Below are 23,677 nucleotides of genomic sequence, written 5' to 3' on the forward strand. Positions count from 1 at the left end.
GATTCACCATGGGAAGCTGTATGCATGGTGCAAAGGATCAAATCACAGTCAGCCACATGCAAGTCAAGTGCCATAGTGCATAATAATTTATCTCTGTAAATCACATTATTTTTGTTTATTATTTCAGGGCCACACCTGGTGAGCTCAGGAGTTACTCCTGGTTCTACACTCAGGAATCACTCTTGGTGCTCAGGGATCCTTATGGGATGGTGGGGACTGAGCCTGGATTAGTGAAGTGTAAGGCAAGTGCCTTACACCCTGTACTCAGGCCTCAAACATCACATTATTCTAAACATCCCTTATTTAAATGTACTAAGGGCTATAGCAATACACAGCGATAGGGCATTTGCCTTGCATGCGACTGACCCAGGATGGACCTGGGTTCGCTCCCCAGCATCCCATAGGTCCCCTGAGCCTGCCAGGAGTGCTATTGGGTGTAGCCCAAAAAGCAATAAATAAATAAACTTACTAAGAAAGAAAGCACCTTGAAAGTTCACATTCTCCCCCTCTCCCTACTGCAGTATAATATTCTTCCCTTTTAAGCCAGACCGGTGCCACATATATATTTTTTTCTTTTTTATCTTCGTTTTTTTCCCCCATTTTGGGCCACACCCAGTGATACTCAGAGGTTACCTCTGGCTATGCACTCAGAAATCGCTCCTGGCTTGGGGGACCATATGGGACACGGGATCAAACCAAGGTCTGTCTTAGATTAGCATATGCAAGGCAAACGCCCTATCACGTGCATCACCGTTTCAGCCCCACATTTCTTTATTTTTAGTTACATATTTTTAAAAGATCAAATAAAAATTAAACTCCTTTCAAAAACAGTGAACATAAACACACACTGAATTCCTGGGCTGGGAAACAGCTCAGTGGCTAAAGTATATGCTTTACATAGACGATCCCAGGGTTTGATCTTCTGGCATTGCATCATTCCCCGAGTACTGCTATAAGTAACATTCAGGCACTCAGCCAGACTGGATGTTGTTCAATAACAACAACTAATTTAATTGCTGAGGGTTTTTAAATATAATGCTTTACTATGGTGCATAGGGGGAAATTCTAAAACCAAACATATGTAATAAATGTGTAAGGACAGCAGAGATAAACTGTTATGCTGTTTGTTTGGTTTTTGTTTTGTCTTTGGATCCACACCCAGTGGGTTCAGGATTTAATCCTGAATTTAATCCTGGCTCTCTGTTCAGGGATCACTCATGAGCAGAGCTCAGGGAATCAAATGGTATCAGGGATTAAATCCGGTTTGGTCACTGCAAGGCAATTATCCTACGCTAGCTCCCCCCATTTTTTTTTTTTTTTTTGGTTTTTGGGCCACACCCTGTTAAAAGAAATATTTACTTGTGAACAGAGTATTAAACTATTATTTGAGTTTTATTTGTTTCTGATAAGTGGGATGGAAAAACAACTACATAATGAAAAAATTATATGATATTCTATGTTGCCTAACATTTTATGGTATGTTGTTGAATTATTTATATTAATACTTAAAACCCTTTCTTATATATAATATCCTTTTTTTCTTTTCAAGTTCAAATCACTCGGGTTGATTGATTGCAGGCTACTTTTACTTTTCACATAAACCAACTAATCTAATTTATAAGTAACTTTAAAATACACTAAGAAGAGAAGGTATTTAACCTTCTGTTACTAAAAATTTAGTTATTTCTCTCACTTCAGAATTGAGTTACTCATGGGGCTGGAGTGATAGATAGCACAGTGGTAGGGTATTTGCCTTTCATGTGGCTGACCTGGGATCTGGGTTTGATCCCCAGCATCCCATCTGGTTCCCTGAGCCTGACAAAAGTGATTTCTGAGTGCAGAGCCAGGAGTAATCCTTGGGCACTGTTCAGTGTGGCTCAAACCCCCCCCCCCTCCAAAAAAAAGAATTGGGTTACTCAAAACTAAGTAAAAGTTTTGTACTCATTAACTCTCTGTTATACTCTGAAATATAAGTAATGGGAAGACTTAGAATTTCCCTGAGAACAGAGCCAGGAGTAAACTTTAAACACAGCTGGGTATGGAACCCTTGAGCCTGACAAAAATGATCTCTGAGCACACAGCTAGGAGGAAGCCTTGAACACCATTGGATGTGGCCCCCCCAATCATGATATAGATTTACAATTGAAAAATTTCTCAAGTGATCATAGTTAGTCATATTTCTTTTTGCATAAGTGTATAATTTGTATCTGTTTAACAGTCCACTTTGAATTTTGACATATTTATGCATTAGATTATCATCTAGTCTAAATTATGTTACAAGTAAATTTATTTCATTTCAAGAATGATTACACGAGAAAGCTTTTTTAATTAAATAAAATCAGTTGCTAAAATTAATAATGTAACTTGTAGGGGCCGGGCGGTGGCGCTGGAGGTAAGGTGCCTGCCTTACCTGCGCTAGCCTAGGAGACGGACCGCGGTTCGATCCCCCGGCGTCCCATATGGTCCCCCAAGCCAGGAGCGACTTCTGAGCGCATAGCCAGGAGTAACCCCTGAGCGTTACCGGGTGTGGCCCAAAAACCAAAAAAAAAAAAAAAAAAAAAAAATAATGTAACTTGTAGATCTTATTTCTAGATAGTAATTTTTTGGATATACTAATATTTATCAGAATTATTGAATTTTAGGTTATGAATCCTTTGTGAGGTATTGTTTGCAAGTTTATGATGCTATTAAGTGCTTGAGTTGGTAATTGATTATGTTTTATAACAAAATTCTGCAATCTTAAAAAATCTCTAAAATTTAGAATATAATTAGTATATTAAATAATTTATTTTTATAGTCATAACTCCCAATAAAAGTTACTTCAGCTTCACATTTTAAATTATTTTAATACATCTGGAAAATGTCCAAATTTTACCATTGCATGTTTTACTTTTCTTTATTCCTTTGGCTGTACTTTATATTTCTATTGTATTTGGGGTTTTGGGGGTTTTTAATTTTTGGGTCACACCTGCCAGCTCTCAGGGGTTACTTACTCCTGGCTCTGCGTTCAGAAATCATCCCTGGCAGGCTTGGGGGGACCCCATATGGGATGCGGGGATTCAAACCATGGTCCTTCTGCATGCAAGGCAAATGCCTTACTGTTGTGCTATCTCTCTGACCCCATATTGTATTTGTTTTTAATGTAGAAACATAAAAGCATCAGTAGATATTCATGATAGTAATTTTAATAGGTATTTTAGATCATTGTTAGAGTTTATTAGATTTGTGCTGTATTCTCTAATTATAACACAAGAAAGAAATGTTGAATAATGCAGACTTAATTTTTCTTTTTGTTTTTTTTCTTAGCAATTGAAAGCATGTAGTGAAGAGCAAGAAGACAGAGAATGTTTAAACCAAGCAATTACTGCACTCATGAATCTCCAAGGTAGTATGGATCGAATTTACAAGCAGTATTCACCTAGACGACGACCTGGGTAATTTTAAACTGTTGAAAACATAAATGTTTCTGCATGATTATATACGGTACTGGTTTTCTAAAAAAGTATTATTTGTGTGGAAGTTTTGCCACTAACACTTGAAACTTATACATGTCTGCATTTTTCTTCTAGTTTTTATTCTCTTAAGATTGCCATTACATATTAAGATATTTTTAATTTAACATTTATTTAATACTTGTATGTTATACAGGAGAAATTTAATACTTTAGTACTTTATTTCTTGTGGCATTAGAAGCAAAACAGATCTTCTAGTACTTCTCTTTCACAATACTGGATTTAAGACATCTATCATTTAGTGACAAAAGTAGAAAAAATGTAGTGTTTGCTCATTTCATTTCTTTGTTACTTGATTTTAGGTAATTTGTGATTTATAGCAGTTTAGCTACTGAATAAACGGAATTTGCTATTGTCTTTTTTAGGGATCCTATTTGCCCTTTTTATAATCGCCAATTAAGAAGCAAGCATTTGGCAATTAAAAAAATGAATGAAATTCAGAAAAACATAGATGGATGGGAAGGCAAAGATATTGGACAGTGTTGTAATGAATTCATCATGGAAGGCCCATTGACAAGAATTGGTGCTAAACATGAACGGCATATTTTTCTTTTTGATGGCTTAATGATTAGCTGTAAAGCCAATCACAGCCAGTCTCGACTTCCTGGCTATAGTAGTGCAGAATACAGATTAAAAGAAAAATTTATCATGAGGAAAATACAAATATGTGATAAAGAAGATACTTGTGACTGCAAACATGCTTTTGAAATAGTATCCAAAGAAGAAAACACTACTTTTGCTGCTAAGTCTTCTGAAGAGAAAAATAATTGGATGGCAGCACTTATTTCTCTTCATTATCGTAGTACTCTAGATAGAATGCTAGATTCAGTATTATTGAAAGAAGAAAATGAACAACCACTGAGATTACCAAGCCCTGAAGTATATCGTTTTGTAGTTAAAGACTCTGAGGAAAACATAGTCTTTGAAGACAATTTGCAAAGTAGAAGTGGAATCCCCATTATTAAAGGAGGAACTGTGGTGAAATTAATTGAAAGATTAACTTATCATATGTATGCAGGTATGTGAAATATGTTACAAGCTCTTACTTAGCTTAGGATTTAAATGCTTTTCAGGCCAGGAAAAATTGAATTGCCATTAAAATATAAAAAGAGGGGATGGACCGATAGCACAACGGATAGGACTTTGCCGTGCACACTGCTGACCTGGGTTTTATCTCTGGCATCCCATATGGTTCCCCCAAGCTTGCCAGGAGTGACTTCTGAGCACAGAGCCAGGAGTAACCCCTGAGCGCAATCAGGTGTGGCCCATAAACATAAATATATATATATATACTGCAGAATCAATAGGAATAAATAACTGCCTCTAAAATATAATAGTTGACTTATTAGATATTCATAAAAATATGTGTGTATCTTGAAGCTGAAGACAGTTTTTATCAAGAAATAACCTGTATTATTAAGAAGAGCCACAGTGGGAGGAGCCAGAATATTTAAAAAAGTGAACTTTAAAATATGATTTGAATTAATTAAACTGAATAAATTATACATGGATCATACTTTGTTTTTTTTTTCAGATCCCAATTTTGTTCGTACTTTTCTTACTACATATCGTTCATTTTGTAAGCCACAGGAATTGCTAAGTTTACTGATTGAAAGGTAAGAAAAATACATGTTTCATTTATAGCTAACATTCTTTAAAAATTAAGTTGTTCCGAACCATGTGAAGCTGAGTCCATTGTTTTGAACATGATTTATTCTGACATTAACAGCATTTTTCAAATACTGTGCTTACTGAAATCTAAACAGAAGTCTGTTCAAATCTTAACAACATTTAATAGTAGTCATCAAAAAATTCCAGGTTTAGATGATTTAAAAAAGTACCATTTAATCTTTTGTGCAATAAAATAATACTAAAAAGGGCTTTTAGCCTTCTTCCTCTCCTTCCTTCTTTCACACCCTGAAAGAAAAAAAAGAAGAAAAAAAAGGGCTTTTAGTATTTTGTATTTAATTTAGTATTTATTAAGTGGGTAGGGCGATTGGTTTGCATGCAGCCACCCTGGTTTCAATTTCCAGCTCCTCATATGATTCCTGAGCATGCCCTGAGTACAATTGAGTGTGACCCAAACTTCTCCACAACCAATAAAAGAGAGAATTTTACTTTATACAAACATTTTGGGAGGATGGCAATCGGGGTTCCAAGTGCCAGGAATCAAACTCTGCCCATCCCTACTCCCGTGCCAGGAATATCTGTCAGCCCTTTGAGCTATCTCTCTACCCCCAAAACAAACTTCTGTAATGGAAAATTTTTAAATATAAATGAGTAAGTAGAATACTATAGGAAACCCATTTATAAATACTTTAACGTCAGTAATTATCAACTCAAGATCCTAATACCTGTAACTCAAGGCCTAGTTTGAAGTTAATCCTAGGGGCCAGAGCAATAGCACAGCGGTAAGGCGTTTGCCTTGCACCCTTGCATGCGGCCAACACAGAACAGACCCTGGTTCAAATCCAGCATCCTATATGTCTCCTGAGCCTGCCAGGAGCAACTTCTGAGAGCAGAGCCCGGAGTAACCCGAGTGCCACTGGGAGTGACCCAAAAACCAAAAAATAAGATAAAAACCAAAAAATTAGATAGTAATACTATATGTAAATATTTTCATTTGTACTTCTGAAAGAACTTACTGAAAACAATATTAGACCTAAAAAATTGAATAATTGTTGGGCCATTGTATTTATGTAATCCTATCATTAACAATATTGTAAATCATTGTGCCTCAGGAAAAAAAACTTAAAATGAACAATTTCTTTATTAAGATTACTTTTTCAATACTGAACTTTACATTTTCTTAGTTTTTAAGAATTTGTTTGGCCATACCTGGCAGTCCTCTAGACTCTGTTCAAGGGATTTATAACACCAGGATTGAACAAGAGTTTGCCACATGCAGGCAAGCAACTTAAACCCTATACTATTTCTCTGGCCCTAAATTTTTCTTTTCTTTTTTCTTTTTTGGATTTTGGGCCACATCTGGATATGCACAGGGCTTGTCTCTGACTCTGTATTTGTTAATCACTCCTTAGCAAATCTTGAATAACCTTATGGGGTGCCAGAGATGGAACCTGGGTTGGCTACATGCAGGGCAGATGCTTATCTACTATACACTCTCTCCATCCCCCTAAATTCTTTTTATTGCATATACTAATGACACAATGACACATTGATTTGTAAATTAAATTAGCTAAAATTCAAAATATTTCACATTTAAAACAATATCAGGGTTGGAGCGATAGCACAGTGGTAGGGCATTTGCCTTGCAGTAAGCTGATCTAGGTGGTTTGAATTCTGGCATCCCAAACGGTCCTCCGTGCCTACCAGGAATGATTTCTGAGCACAGAGCCAGGAGTAACCCGAGTGCCACTGGATGTGACCCAAAAATCAAAGACCGAAAAACAAGTTTGTTTTTTTTAATCCTACATATTTTGTCATTTAACTTTTATTCTTAGGTTTGAAATTCCAGAGCCAGAACCTACTGAAGCAGATAAGTTGGCAGTAGAGAAAGGCGAGCAGCCAATCAGTGCAGACCTTAAAAGATTTCGCAAGGAATATGTTCAACCGGTACAACTTAGGTATGGCCTGAATATTTTCAATATCTAATATATATTTTCAACATATAGTAGTTAGGTCTTATATCAAGTTATAGGTATTGTTGTTGACTTCATAATGGTAAACCTCCCAAATTCTATGTGAAGCTCTTTAAATGTCTTGATGAAATTAAATTATTAAAGATAACTGTTTTGAGGACATGGCGTCCACCATCTTTTAACTTGCAGACATGTTGCCAGTTTTGACCCATCACTGTTTCTCTTCTTCGACTGATCCTCAACTTTCACTTAGAATTTGGGGAAGCCAGCCAGTCTAGTCTTCTGTGGGGAGCTAGCCTCCACTCAGGAAACTTTTGAGATATCTGCTTTGTTGTCCTGGGTGCTGTCCACTCTTCTTTTCTAACTGATGCAGGTTGCCTCTCATTTATAACTTTATATTAAGTTCTTTATATTATATACTATAAATATATTTATATTTTATTAATTTATACACCTTATATTTAATGTGCAAAAATTTTCTACTATAAACAAAATACATTTTCTAACATAATTGGTAAGTAGGTACAGAAATCACAGTTATTAATGCTTACACAGGTTTTTTTTAAATATGTATTTTGATTAACAATTTGGGAACATTGTTTTCTATATCATTGAAGCATTTAAGGTATTAAATTAGAGAGGTTGGCATTACTTTGGCCTTCGATTATAGTTATTACAGCAGTGAAAGAAATAGGACTAAATACTTGGGTTTCACTGATGTTTCTTTCCATTTTATCAGGATCTTAAATGTGTTTCGTCACTGGGTTGAGCATCATTTTTATGACTTTGAAAGAGATTTGGAGTTGCTGGAAAGACTAGAATCCTTCATTTCAAGTGTAAGAGGTATATTATTTAAAGGTTTGATTGAATCTTAGGTCACACATGTATTTACCTTTAAGTTTGTGTGACTTAGTTTGAGAAAATAAAATTCTCATTTTTAAAAAGCTGAAATCGCATTTGGAATAATTTGTATAGACTGTAAGAAATGTGCATGTATTAAGAACCATCTGAAGTCCTACAACTTTGCCTTTTTGGAAGTTGTTTTTTTTAGTGCTCAAGGGTTATTCCTGATTTTGCACTTAAGAATCATTCCGGGGGGGGGGGGGTGCGGGAAGGTGGCGCTAGAGGTAAGGTGTCTGCCTTGCAAGCGCTAGCATAGGACGGACCGCAGTTCGATCCCCCAGTGTCCCATATGGTCCCCCCAAGCCAGGAGTAACTTCTGAGCGCATAGCCAGGAGTAACCCCTGAACATCAAACGGGTGTGGCCCAAAAACCAAAAAAAAAAAGAAAAGAAAGAATCACTCCTGGGCTGGCACGATAGCATAGTGGTAAGGCGTTAGCCTTGCATGAAGACGACCCAGGACAAACCCGGGTTCAATCCTGGGCATCCCATATGGTCCCCTGAGCCTGCCAGGAGCTATTTCTAAGCACAGAGCCAGGAGTAATTCCTGAGCACCACTGAGTGTGGCCCAAAAAAAACAAACAAAAAAATCATTTGATGGGCTTGGGGGAATATAAGGATTGCTGGGTTTTGATTAACATGTCTCCAGCCCAGAAATATTTCTTTTAAAGAAGTCAAAAGTCCTCTATGATAAACTTTATCTTTATTCAATTTTCTCCTAAAGTTGTCATTTCTTCATCAAATTAAATTTAATGTAATTTTATGTTTCTAGTTCTCTTTAATCTTTTTTAATTTTGGATGGCTAACAGTTTTAAAGATATTTATTTTGTATGGTAAAGTTTTTTAGCATCTGAAAAATGATTTTTTTATCTGAAATTTTACAATACAACCCATAAGTTGAAGTTGTGAACTATAAACAAATATATCATCAAATATATTATTGAATCAAAAACATTCATATTTCATGTGACAGTTTAAGGCATTAACGAAGAAATCTTCACTCAGCCTAGTTTATCTCACTTTCTGGTTGTTTCTTATGGGGGAGTTTTCCTTAAAATAGGGGATTTAGGGCTGGAGAGATAGTACAGTGGGTGAGGTGCTTGCCTTGCATGTTCCCAACTCAGGTTCAACTCCCAGCATCACATATGATCCCGCAAGGACCACCAGGAGTAATTCTTGAGTGCGGACCCAGGAGTAACACCTGAGTATCACTGGTTGTGACCCAAAATAAAACAAAAAAATTTTTGATAAAACAGAGGTTGTGATATTTTGATTGTAACTTTGATATTTTTATAGCTGTGGTGCCCTAAATTGTATATGGTATTAAGTAATTTTTGTTGTATTCTGAAAGATATTAGATTATAGATTGTATGTGACTTAAAGAACTTCTAAAATACATAAAGCAGAAAATGGTTCTGTTAATATCTATGGTAAATGTCTAAAGACTTTTTATAAGTTATATATATCAGAGGTTAATGCTTTTTTGATGGGTAAAAATTTATTTTAATAAAAGTATTTTAACTGAGGCTAGAGAAGATAGTACAGCAGGTAGGGTGCTTGCTTGATTTGCATGCAACCAATGTGGATTTGATCCCTAGTACTGCTTATGGTTCTCCCAAGCGCCACCAGGAATATGCCCTGAGCATCCCTGCTTGTAGCATCCCCTCAAAAAAGCAATTGTAAAACTATTTCAACTAATAAGTGAAAATAAATTAATTAGAATATTATTTATTAAGACTTGGTAAATTACAGAAAGATAGGGAAAATATGCCTCCTGATAGATATTCATATGAAACAGTCATTTAAAATATTGACCCAAGAAGGCAGCTATGCTCCCCACTATACCACCAGTGATAAAATACTGATCCTGAATCAGACAAAGGTTCTACATATCTGTTTTATAGAAAATAGAAGAGCAGAGAAACAAAGCAGATTACACTACAGGGATATGATTGGCAAAATACAAATTTGGGAAATAACATAGAGGCAAATTATTCAATTCCAGTTAATAAATTGCAAGCAAAAGTGAGATAAAGAGATACTGGTATTTGATAATGATATTTAGCATTTAATTTAATGTATGTATAGGTTTTTCTCAGAACCTATTTCAATTGTAATCAAATTTTTATGTAGGATATTTAAACATTAACTAGATATTTGATGAAATTAAAAAGTTATCGTGAAAAAAAGTTATTGTGAATTTTTTACATAGTATGACGTGTTATTTTCAGGAGTCTAACTTTCAGAGATACATACTTTAAAATGAATTAAATGATATGTCTTAAATTTGTTTCACAATCAAAGCAAGTGGAGGAAGGCCAGAAGTGGGACTAGATGAAACAAAAATTGGTGGAGTTGATCATTATTGAACTGGGTGTAAGTTAGATATTATGGGTGAAGGTTAATTAGTTCAAGATCCTCCTGTTTCTTCTATCACATAAAAAGCATTTTGTGTGCATTCTAATTCCAGGGAAAGCTATGAAGAAATGGGTAGAGTCCATCGCTAAGATAATCAAAAGAAAGAAACAAGCTCAGGCAAATGGAATAAGCCATAATATTACCTTTGAAAGTCCGCCTCCACCAATTGAATGGCATCTCAGCAAACCAGGACATTTTGAATCATTTGAGCTTATGACACTTCACCCAATAGAAATTGCACGTCAGCTGACACTCTTGGAATCTGATCTCTACAGGTAGAATTTTTGTATTACTTTGCGATTTCAAGATCTTTCAAAGACCTTTATTTTCAGAACATTTTGCTAATCACAAATGCTTAAAGATATGTTGTAGGCTTAGAGGGAATTTACTAGTTCAGTTTAAGTCTTGTGACATTTCATTCTTGGATTAGATATCGTCAATTCTTCACAAGAAGAGTGGTAGAATGGAGACTGATACAGTGAAATAGCAACTATGTTCAAGATTCTATTTCTGATATTTTCTGAAATTGCTTTATTTTTCAGTAGTTTGGCTAAGCCAGCAGTATGGATTCTAGGTTCCGAGTAGCTAACAGAATATTGAATGAAACAATGTTTCTTCTTTTATTTCCAGATCTTGGGTCCTAACTGGAATAATCCCAACAAATGAATTTGTTTGCTAGGCAAATGAATAACAAACAGCATCCTTTCAGGAATAAATATTTCTAAAACTCTTTTAATGAGTTAAAAAAAAAGTGTGAAATTTTGTTCTATCTGAACCTACTTTCAAAACAGAAATTGTTTTGTTAAATGAGATGTCTGTTGTGGAAGATGGGTAATATACATAGAATAATGAGACAATTTCTAAATTTCTGAGAAATAATAGAACACGTATTTCAAAAATTGTTAAGTGCCCATTTGGGGTTAGAGACAGAGCACAGTAGTAAGGTGATTGCATGTAGATGACTGGATTTAATCTCAGCACCAGTTATGGTTCCTCAAACCACAACATGAGAGACCCCCGAGCACAGAACCAAGAGTAAGCCTTGATAACAGCTCAATGTCCCCTTAAAAAAAAGTCTGTTTGTACTTAAGTCAACTGATTTAAAGAGGTGGTGTATTTTTTCAACCAGAACTGATCCTTAGAGGAATCTTGCTCTGTGGGGTCAGGGAAGGGACCACTATGACAGTGATAGGAGGTGATCACTCTGGATAAGGACAAGGAGCTTATAGGAGGTAAAGTTACAATACTATTGGTAACAATATTATAAATAATTGTGTCTAGAAGGACAAAGTAAGAAGTGTCTGCTATAGAGGCAGGCTGAGGGACCAGAGGAAAACTATAGACATCATTGGATGGAAGTAGACTGGTGGTGAAGGGCTTGGTGTTGGAACATTGGACACCTGAAATTCTGTTATAAATGAATTGTAATTCAGAGTCATTAAATTATAAAAATTTATAAATTTATAAAAATTATAAAAATATAATTGTGAAAATAAAAGAACAAAAAACCTTGATGATAATAAACAGCAGTGCTACACACACACCAAAAAAAAAGTGTGGTTTTTGGCCTTTGATTTTTATGACTAGCCAACTTAGTAAGATATTCCTGGCACTCCATTTGTCAGTATTTACATTTTATTAACCTAACTATATATGATTATGATTATATGATCTTTATTTTTCTGATATTGGGAGGGATCTCAGCAGTATTCAGGAAACTATGCACTCCCAATTGCAAAGTATACATTTGATTCTTTGATTCATCTGCCAGATCCTTAACTGATTTTTTAACATTGTTTTTGTTTGTTTGTTTGTTTGTTTTTTGTTTTTTGGGTCACACCCAGCGGTGCGCAGGGGTTACTCCTGGCTATCTGCTCAGAAATAGCTCCTGGCAGGCACAGGCGACCATATGGGACACTGGGATTCGAACCAACCACCTTAGGTCCTGGATCGGCTGCTTGCAAGGCAAACACCGCTATGCTATCTCTCTGGCCCCTTTTGACTGATTTTTTAATTAAATATTTCAGACATTCAAAAATGTAAAATGTAAAGCAGGTTTATAAGTAAATACAAATCATTACAAATAAAATTGGAATTATTTTCGTAATTCTCAATTTCTATTTCTAAGGAATAATTACTATTCTGTATTTAGTGTTTATTATATCTGTTCTTCATTATCAATTATTCATGTAATTGATTTGTATTTTCATAATAATTTGTATTAATAACTATAAGCAATTTATAACATTGCTTTACATATTTTAGATTGTATGTCTAAGTATCATTTTGTAGCATACTTTTTACTTAAATTGTTCTGGTATTTGTTTAAAATTATAGCTCTAGTTAATTTGTGGTGTGTTATTTCATTGTATGAATATTCTGTGATTTATATCTTGATGAGCCTCTAGATTGTTGGAGGCTTTTCTTTCTTTTGCGGGGAGCACACCTGGTGAGGCTCAGGGGTTACTCCTGTCTATGCACTCAGAAATCATTCCTGACTTGGGGGACCATACAGGATGCTGGGGGATGGAACCGTGGTTGTCCTCGGTCAGCGCGCGCAAGGCAAATGTCCTACCGATTGCACCAATGCTCCAGTCCCTGTTGGGGGGTTTTCACTCTTGCAAACATTTAGTAATGTTCTCTTTTAATCTGCTTATTTTGAGTATATATTTAGATATAGAATTGCTGAGTTATCTATTTTGTATATCTTCATTATTAGAAAATATTGGCAATGGGGCCGGAGAGATAGTATGGAGGTAAGGCGTTTGCCTTTCATGCAGAAGGTCATCGGTTTGAATTCTGGCGTCCCATATGGTCCCCCATGCCTGCCAGGAGCAATTTCTGAGCATGGAGCCAGGAATAACCCCTGAGCACCGCCGGGTGTGACCCAAAAACCACAAAAAAAAAAAAAAAAGAAAAGAAAAGAAAATATTGGCAAATTGCTTTGCAAATTGGTTGTATCTGGTTTTTATTTCACGTAAGAGAACTCCTGCTTTTTCACTCTTTATTATACAAGACTTTTATTTACCTAATAGGAGTAAATGGGATTTCATTTCTTTTAGTATTCTTTTTTCTGAGTAAAAGATATTTCAGATTTGTGCATTATTTGGTTATATTCTTTTGTAAATATGTGACCTATTACTGTGTTTGCCCATTATCTTTAGGGTTAACATTTTCTTGGTTAAATTTAGGAGATTTTTAAATAATTCTGATGCTTATATCTTATAACTTAGTTGCATTGATTTTTGGTTTACAGAAAAGTCCAACCATCTGAACTTGTAGGGAGTGTGTGGACCAAAGAAGATAAAGAAATAAATTCTCCAAATTTGTTAAAAATGATTCGTCATACCACAAACCTTACCCTCTGGTTTGAAAAGTGAGTTTTCAGGGTTTTTTTTTTTTTTTCATTACTTCTTAATATTAAAGTATGCATGTGTTAAATTTTCTAACAGAAAATACATTTCTTGTTTTCTGTATAATGTGAGGAAATTTCTTTCTAGGCCACAATATGTGTGTGTGCACATGCATACATGTTTTTAAATTTTTTATTTCTTTGGCTTAGATGCATTGTGGAAGCAGAAAATTTTGAGGAACGGGTGGCAGTATTAAGTAGAATTATAGAAATTCTCCAAGTTTTTCAAGATTTGAATAATTTCAACGGTGTATTGGAGATAGTCAGTGCAGTAAATTCAGTATCTGTTTACAGACTAGATCATACCTTTGAGGTAAGTTTAATATTTGACTATTTTCTCCTTTTTGGAAAAAAATAATATTTTTCCTTTTAATGTAGATAAAATTAATGTAAAAGATTTTTTTTTCCTCATTGATCTTTTTGAGTAAATCATTTGTAAAGACATTGTACTCCTAAGGTAATATCAAGAAATTAGAAAACATATCTGTATTCTAGTAAGCTATTACTCAGTAAAATATAGATGACTTGTGACTCTCTTAAAATAAAGACTTTATGACTATTTAAGTTCCAAGAGATTTTTTCAGTGGTATGTTGATAATTTCAAATAAATGACAAATGATCTTAAATATAAATATACAAACTAATTACCATGGTATTATTAAAAACAAAGGGTAACATGGAGAGAAACCATTCTAAACTTAAATTTTTCCTTTAAAATATTCTAGTGTTTATTATGGAAAAATTTAAAACTACAGAATGTGGAAGGACAATGCACATATATTTTTTTCAGTTCTTTTTTTTGTTTGTTTATTACAAGTCTTTCATAGTTGTATTTAAGGTACATAATGATAGTGACTGAATTATGGCCATTCCCACCACCAGTGCTGACCCCCCCTCCACCATAGTTCCTAACATGCATTCCATTACCTTCACCCTTAGCCCCCTAGACTACTATCTTAACAGGTCCATATTGTGTATAGATTGTTATAATTTGGGGGTCTCTTGATTCTGTTGTTGACATTGGTTTGAGTATTTAGGGCTTACACACACACAACACACACACACATTTTTGGATTTTGGGTCACGCCCAGCACACACCCGGCACACACACACACGCACACACACACGCACGCACGCACGCACACACACACACACACACACACACACACACACACACACACAAACTTTTTTGGATTTTGGGTCACGCCCGGCAATGCTCAGGGATTATTCCTGGCTCTATCTGCTCAGAAATCGCTAGACTGCTATCATAACAGGTCCATTTTGTGTATAGATTGTTAGATTGTTATAATTTGGGTCTCTTGATTCTACTGTCATTGACATTGGTTTGAGTATTTTACACACACACACACACACACTTTTTTGGGTTTTGGTCACACCCGGCACACACACACACACACACACACACACACACACACACACACACATTTTTGGTCTTTGGTCACACACACACACATATTTTTGGTTTTTGGTCACACCCGGCAATGCTCAGGGATTATTCCTGGCTCTATCTGTGCTCAGAAATCGCTCCTGGCAGGCTCAGGGGACCGTATGGAATGCCAGGATTTGAACCACCGACCTTCTGCATGCAAGGCAAATGCCTTACCTCCATGCCATCTCTCCAGTCCCTGCACATATATTTTTTTATTTGTTTGTTTTTTGGTTTTTCGGGCCACACCCGTTTGATTCTCAGGGGTTACTCCTGGCTAAGCGCTCAGAAATTGCCCCTGGCTTGGGGGGACCATATGGGACACCAGGGGATCAAACCGTGGTCCTTCCTTGGCTAGCACTTGCAAGACAGACACCTTACCTCTAGCGCCACCTCGCTGGCCTTTGCACATATATATATATATATATATATATATATATTTTTTTTTTTTTTTTTTTGGTTTTTGGTTTTTGGGCCACACCCGGTGACACTCAGGGGTTACTCCTGGCTATGCGCTCAGAAGTCGCTCCTGGCTTGGGGGACCATATGGGATGCCGGGGGATCGAACCACGGTCCATCCTAGGCTAGCGAAGGCAAGGCAGGCACCTTACCTCTAGCGCCACTGCCCGGCCCCTGCACATATATTTTTAATAACAAAAGTGATACATAGATATTTATGGCCTGAATATTTTTTGTTAATAAGCTAGTAAGCTTATTTTTTAAAACAAAAATTCATTACATGCTTTTCTGCCTTATAGAGACTTGATTTATTTCACCACTGTATTGTGGCACAATTGTATCTGGTTATATTTTGTTATAATCTAGTATGCAGAATCTATATATAGAAATATAGGGGACCGGAGAGATAGCATGGAGGTGAGGCGTTTGCCTTTCATGCAGAAGGTCATTGGTTCAAATCCCGGCATCCCATATGGTCCCCTGAGCCTGCCAGGAGTGATTTCTGAGCATAGAGCCAGGAGTAACCCCTGAGCAGGACCGGGTGTGACCCCCCCAAAAAAACAAAACAAACAAAAAAAAAGAAATACAGAGTTGAAATGTTCCTGGACTGCTCAGGGGTCACTTATGGCAGTTGTTGAGGAACTATTTGCAGTACCAGAGATTAAGCTGGGGTCAGCTGCATGCAAAACAGGCGCCTTAAACCCTATACTATCTCTTCAGCCCATACTTTCTCATTTTTAATAAATTTTTTAAAATAAATTAGTATTTTAATCACTAACAGAATAAATAATTTTAAATGTATTTATTGGCCATTTTGATTTTTTAACTTACCTATTTTCATTTGGATATTTTCTTTCATTAACTTGTATATGATCTCTGTTAGCAGATATTGGGCAATATTTTCTTCAGTTTATACTGCCTTTATTCTTTTTTTAATAAAAGAACTAACACATATGGATGTTTTATAATTTGAGTTTAACAAATCTTTGTTTTTAGAGAATATATTTCTTTGTGTTTGTGCCTTTATAAAATTTTTTAAATGCCTTAAGTGGATAGAAAGTTAGATTTTCACCCATAAAAAGATATCACCTTTGAGAAAGTGAATATTGCAGTCTTTCCAAAAAGCAGTATGGAGATGTGTTTTAAAATTAAGGGGTCATACATGACTGAAACCCAAACACAATCATGTATGTAATTAAGGTGTTTAAATAAATTAAAAAAATTAAATTAAATTAAGGGGTCAGGGTATAGTATAGCAATGAGGCCACATGACTGATTCCTGGCACCCCAAGGCTCCTGAGCATATATACCCCAGAGTATATCTCAAGTGGCCTCAAGAGTTTTTTTATTGGCTATTTATAGTAAAAGCCAAGTTTTAAGTTTTATATGTTAGGCAAAATTATTACAGATAAGTATAGAAAGGCATACTTTGCATTTCTTTAAACTTTATTTTTTAAATGTGTAAAATTTAATAAAATGTAATGGCCTCAACAGTAGTAAAGGAGATAGAGCACTTGCTTGCTCACAGCCAACCAGGGTTTAATCGCCAGCACCACACTGGATACCCTGAGCACTTCCAGTAGTAATTCAGAGCACAAAGCAGAGGTAATTCCTGAGTACTGATGGGTATAGCCTAAAAATAAAATGTTTAATTCAAAGTTCTTACTGCATATAATTTATGTCACAATTACAGTTTATAAATTACACTCAACTTTTGTATTTTGAAGGCACTGCAGGAAAGAAAAAAGAGAATTTTGGATGACGCTGTAGAACTAAGTCAAGATCACTTTAAAAAATACCTAGTAAAACTCAAGTCAATCAATCCACCTTGTGTGCCTTTTTTTGGTAAGTTACGACTTATGGATTTATATTTTGATGAAGGGTGTAGCATAGCTCAGTGAAACCAGCTATTACAGGGGATTTTCCTGGTTTTATACATGAATTCTTTGTATGTATAATCCAATTCAGACATACTAGTAATATCACTTGCCACATCTCTAATCCTTGAGTCATCATGTTCATTAACTATATTGATAAAAATTAGACTCCTTATCTATAAAATATAGATAATTATCTGATAGAGATGTTCTGTGTGGGAATTTCAGTAAGAGTACTAATATCATCCATGTAGATGCCACTATTTTGGGCCCCAGCTTTTTATACTACTACATTGGCCATTAGGATTCCAGGTTATGAATTTTGGATTTTGAGCATTTAATTATTTCACTCCCAGACTACACACAGAGTTGTGATCATCAAAATGTCTGGATTTCACACCCACCCACCATTGCAAACTCCAGCAGCCCCACCCACAGTCTCCATCTTTCTGACAGAAATCAGCATAACTCCAACACAAATAAGCTCCAAATGAGAATAATGGCCACTAATACTGACTGATACTTCTGTGGTATTCTCAGAAGGGGGTTAGGGGGATCAGATTTTCCTTTCTAAATGAACTACAACAGCCTAACGCCACAACCTATGTACAACCATTGACAAAAACGGACCAGCTCCTCAACTTATCCTTATCATACTTCCAAGCCACAAAATTTGTTCAGATCTAAAAACACCTCAATATTTTATAGTAGTGCCAGTCCAGTAGTATCATAGGAAATATCATGAGAAAGTTACCTAGTAATATGCCAAGCTCAGTGAAAGCTTAATTAGCACCAACCACTACCCAATAAATCCTTAGACACTGATCTCACTTGACACACTGAAAGAGATAAAGCAGTCATTTCAAATTGACCCCTGTTGATCTAAGTTTTGATAATTCCATCTATCTTTGGGTTGTAATCAGCAATATGAAATATGTTTTTTCCTACATGGAAGCAGGCTATAGTGGTAGGTAGGAAATTGGGGACACCGGTGAAGGAGGTCATACTGCTGATGGAATTGATGTTTGAAGATTTAAGGCCTGAAATGACTGTATTGTGAACAACTTGCTACATTGTGATGTTATAATAAAAATTAGGGGGGATATATAGAAAAAATATTCCTAAATGTCCCTTAAGAGACAGAATTGCTCCCAGTGGAGAACCATTTATTTAAATGAATTAGCATTGTGTATAAAAGAGTAACTAAAAACTTTGGGGCCTAATTTTATGGTATTTGGAAAAATTTCTATATAAGCCTGTGATCTTATTAACCAAAATTAATATTTAATCATGATTATTTAGGACTATTGGCATTACTATTTATAATCGAATATTAAAATGGTTAGAGAAGAATTGGCACTTGAAATATACTTTGTAAATTAATCCTTTAGCCTAAGGATTAGCAAATTAAACCATAATTGTCTTTTTGCTTAAATGTCTTCATGTTATTTTTTTATTATTATTATTTGGTTTCTGGATCGGAGCAATAGCACAGTGGATAGAATGTTTTCCTTGCAAGTGACTGACTGAGGTTTGGCCAACGTCCCATATGGTTCACTGCATCTGCCAGGAATAATTTCTGAGCATAGGAGTAACCCCTGAATACTGCCAGCTGTGGCCCAAACCCCCCTCCCCCAAATTTGATTTTTATTGGCTTTTCAACTTTGGTTAAAGATTAAGTGTACTCTCTGTTCTTATAAGTTTAAATCTTATCATCCACTATTAGGACAATACAGTAAATGGGTTTTTGGAGCAGGGAAATGAAATAGAAACTAATTCACCTAGTATTGACCTAAAGTCTAGTATTGACCAGTTAGTTCAACCTGGTAATACAGGAATGGTGTACTCAAAAATTGATTTCTGTCGGGGCCATTCCTGGGCAGTTCTCGGGTTACTGTCAATCCTCTCCTTGTGGATTATTTCCAGTGATGCTCAGGGATACCATTAGAGCTAGGAATTAAACACAATTTGCCACTGGCAAAGCATGAACTCAGCCCACTGAGCTTTCTCCCTGGTCCTAAAATGGTTAATTAATGATTAAATCTGTTAGGGATTTCTAACTTTATTAAAATAGGATTCTTAAATTGTAAGATGTATTTCAACTTTCTATGTCAGTTGTTTTTCCAAATAGTTAAGTGACCAACTTTATTATAACTCGTCTTCAATACTTTTTTAATTAGGGATATATTTAACGAATATTCTGAAGACTGAAGAAGGGAATAATGACTTTTTAAAAAAGAAAGGGAAAGATTTGATCAATTTCAGTAAGAGAAGGAAAGTAGCTGAAATTACTGGAGAAATTCAACAGTATCAGAATCAACCTTACTGTTTACGGATAGAACCCGATATAAGGGTAGGTATTTCCTTTGCTTATTATCGTTTGTGGGACAGGTGGGTTTTAGCTAATTGACCCGGCAGTGCCAGTGATTACACAGGCTTAGGGGCCACCAGGGTTTCACCTGGCAATGTTGCTGAGGGGATCATGTGGTACCAGCGACCAATACTAGACGTGTGTCTTGCCCCTATAGAAGAATCTCTTTAGCCCTTTCCTTTAAAAAAAAAAAACTCTTTAAAAGGCAATTTTTACAGTAGTAAGCTATTAGAATTAGTAATGTTAAATGTTAGATACACTGTGCTACTAATATGTAGAAACTATATTATTAGGTACTTTCCTCTTTGTGGGCCCGAGAGAGCCTTTAGGAACTTGCCTTGTGTGTTGCCATTATTGTCTCTATATATGGTCTCAAGTACCTCCAGTATTGACCCCTTAGCACAGCACAGAATAAGCCTTGAACATTGCTGGGTAGCTCCAAAACCAAAAATAGATAAATTACGTTCCCCTTCTTTGTGCCACTGATTTAAAATAGCACTGCCAAGGAATGAATGACAACATGGAATGAAAGTAGTTTTCTGATGTTCATGCAGAAAAAGGAAAATTCCCCTATAAGGACTATTAGTAATAGCCATTTGCTATTTGACATATATTACAATAATATTAAGCATTTTATCCTTTTTTGTTGGTTTTTTTTTTTTGGGGGGGGGGGTCCACACTCCTGGCTCTACGCTCAGAAATCGCTCCTGGCAACTCAGGGGCCCATATGGAATGCCGGGATTCGAACCCTTGCATGCAACTTCTGCATGCAAGGCAAACGCCGTACCTTGATGCTATCTCTCCAGCCCCAAGCATTTTATCCTTTTTAAGAACACTGAATTGATATAGTGGGAAGAAATTCTTTCATTATATATTATCAAACAAAATAAAAATGTAATGTTATACAATGTTAAAGAATGAGAGAGAAGAATAAGGGAGGAAAAAAAAGAATGAGAGAAGTAGAATGCCTGAACACAAGCAGGGCAGGGAAGAAAGGGGATATTGGTGGTGGGAATGTTGCACTGGTGAAGGAGAGTAATCTATTTATAACTGAAATCCAACCACAAACATGCTTATAATCATGGTACTTAAAGATTTATTTTAAAAAATGTAATGTTTGGGGCCAGAGAGATAGCATGGAGGTAGGGCATTTGCCTTGGACAGTGGTTTGAATTCTGGCATCCCATATGGTCTCCCGAGCCTGCCAGGAGTAAACCCTGAGCGCTGCTGGGTATGACTGACACACACACCCACACACACACACCCCCACACACACACTCACACACTCACACACGTAATATTAAAAGGATATTCTAGTAGTTAAATGTTGGCAATGGAATTTATGAATAGTGAAATTACTGTTCTTTTTTTGTACTTTGCTAAATCATCTAATTTTTCTATCTAAAAGATTAAAATTAGGGGCCAGAGAGATAGCACGCAGCTGATTTAGACAGATGGTGGTTCCCGATCCCCTGTGCCTGCCAAGAGCAATTTCTGAGTGCAGAGCCAGGAGTTAAACCCTGAGCGGCACTGGGTATGGCCCAAGAACAAAACAAAACAAAAAGATAAATTAAAACAAAAAAAATTAAACTTAGAGAGGGCTGGAGCAATAGCACAGTGCATAGGACATTTTGTCTTGCAACTAGTAGAGGCAAGTTTAAATTTAGAATTGTTCTTGAAATTACTTTTGAATAAATCTAATCCACTTTATCTTTACTTTTCTCTGATTGTAAATGTTTTATGTGTTTTTAACTCTAAATTTGTCTTGAACACTTTAGATAGCTAAATATTGTTTAATTCTAGAGGTTCTTTGAAAATCTTAATCCCATGGGAAGTGCTTCTGAAAAAGAGTTTACAGATTATTTATTCAACAAGTCACTAGAAATCGAACCCCGAAATTGCAGACAACCACCTCGATTTGTAAGTTTATTATAATTTTGGAAAAATTATTTTGTTTATTTAAATATATTTTATCAACCTATTCATTAAAATTATCATTTATATCATGTAGTTCTTACAGTGTTTTCTTGTACTACTGTACTGTTTTTTTCTTTTATTTCTTTAAGGTACCATGATTTACTGTACCGTTAATGATTGTTTCAATTATACATTTTTCCAGCACTACATCTATTACCAGACTGCTTCTTAATTCTATTTTTAAATTTGTATTAATACTTCAGAAGAATGTCAGTCTCTTTTCTTTATTGGAGTGAGAGAGGGGTCCTACATTTGACAGTGCTCAGGACTTTCTCCTGGCTCTGCACTCAGGAATTTTCTGTGGGGTGGTGGTGGTGGGGGTAGTGGTGGGGGTGTCAGGGACCATATGGGATGCTAGACTTTGAATCCAGGTCAGCTACATGCAAGGCCTGTATTATCGCACCAGCCACAACTTCCAGCCTTTTAATGAAATCTAGCTGGTTCTTTATCTTAGTGCCACTTAACTTGCTCACTTTTGAAACTTTCTAGTATTGAGAGAAAAGCTTTGAGAAAGGGAGAACCTTAATTGACAGTAGATGGATGGAATAGCAGTTAAAAGCTCTGGGAAGGAGTAAGTACATGTGTCTAACCTCGGCCTTTGATACTTGGTTGCCACTAGATCCCACTTGTCACTAAAATTTCCTGATTTAGTTCCTTGCTCTTTTTTTTTTTTATGTCCACCCTGGTAGTCACTCCTGGATGTATTGGGAGAGAGGGCAGGGATTTGTGATGCTAGGGGTTGAAGAGACTTGGACATGCAAAACATGTACTTAGACACTTTGAACCATGTCCATAAGCCCATAATTATTTGTTAGTTTGCAATGTTAACTGGAGTCAAGAAAGATAAAATGATCTATGTAGCTGAAAGTCAAGCACGATGTGGAAGTAAAAAACATGCGCAGCATGCCACATTTGGGCCAACCAGAAAGCTAGTCTCATTATCTTGTTCATTAAAATTTTATGTGAATTTTGTTTTTACTAACATAAAAACTGACTCAATTTATTTTTTTTTATTTTTATTTTTTTTACCTTTTTAGAGCTACAGATTAGAATATTGGCACAGATAAGATTATACTCTCAGGTTGTTTGAACCTGAGTTCTTTATTTTTTTTCCACTGCAAGAGTTTTTAAAAGGCAGCAGAGTTAACGATTGGGAACAATGATAGCAATTTTTAACAACAAAAAATAAAACCTTAAAGCTTGTCATTTGCTATTAGAAAGAATTAAAGCATTTTTTAAATTCTAAATTCACATCTTACATTCACAGTAAATATAAAATTGGTGTTGGTGACTAGAAGTTTAAGATTAGATGTTTTAGAAGCAAAAGGTGGTTTCACATGGATTTTCAATAATTTTATACCCAGGCTTCAAAATTATGCCAATCATATCCCAAAGTATTCTTTTTTTTTTTCTTTTTCTTTTTTTGGTTTTTGGGTCATACCCGGCAGTGCTCAAAGGTTACTCCTGGCTGTCTGCTCAGAAATAGCTCCTGGCAGGCACGGGGGACCATATGGGACACCAGGATTCGAACCAACCACCTTTGGTCCTGGATCGGCTGCTTGCAAGGCAAACACCACTGTGCTATCTCTCCGGGCCCCCAAAGTATTCTAAACCTAGAATGATTGTTAGACTCTCCTTACATGTTGGGATTTTGTCATACTACCTTAACTGTTTGCTAAGAATTAATTAGACAGCTCTTTA

General features: G+C 35.8%; 1 protein-coding gene across 1 annotated transcript in view; it reads left to right on the forward strand.

Annotated features, from left to right (window-relative positions):
• SOS2 (SOS Ras/Rho guanine nucleotide exchange factor 2) overlaps positions 1–23,677 on the forward strand; it is an 87,290-nt gene that overhangs the window by 54,602 nt on the left and 9,011 nt on the right. The window contains exons 9-19 of the mRNA XM_049767018.1: positions 3,307–3,434; positions 3,878–4,530; positions 5,047–5,128; positions 6,977–7,099; positions 7,854–7,957; positions 10,486–10,708; positions 13,690–13,809; positions 13,996–14,158; positions 17,479–17,596; positions 19,809–19,981; positions 21,803–21,919. Of these exons, the coding sequence (XP_049622975.1) occupies positions 3,307–3,434; positions 3,878–4,530; positions 5,047–5,128; positions 6,977–7,099; positions 7,854–7,957; positions 10,486–10,708; positions 13,690–13,809; positions 13,996–14,158; positions 17,479–17,596; positions 19,809–19,981; positions 21,803–21,919 (2,004 nt within the window). The remainder of the gene's footprint in view (positions 1–3,306; positions 3,435–3,877; positions 4,531–5,046; positions 5,129–6,976; positions 7,100–7,853; positions 7,958–10,485; positions 10,709–13,689; positions 13,810–13,995; positions 14,159–17,478; positions 17,597–19,808; positions 19,982–21,802; positions 21,920–23,677) is intronic.

Source organism: Suncus etruscus, chromosome 2 (genome assembly GCF_024139225.1).
Source record: "Suncus etruscus isolate mSunEtr1 chromosome 2, mSunEtr1.pri.cur, whole genome shotgun sequence".
NCBI classification, from domain to species: Eukaryota; Metazoa; Chordata; class Mammalia; order Eulipotyphla; family Soricidae; genus Suncus; species Suncus etruscus.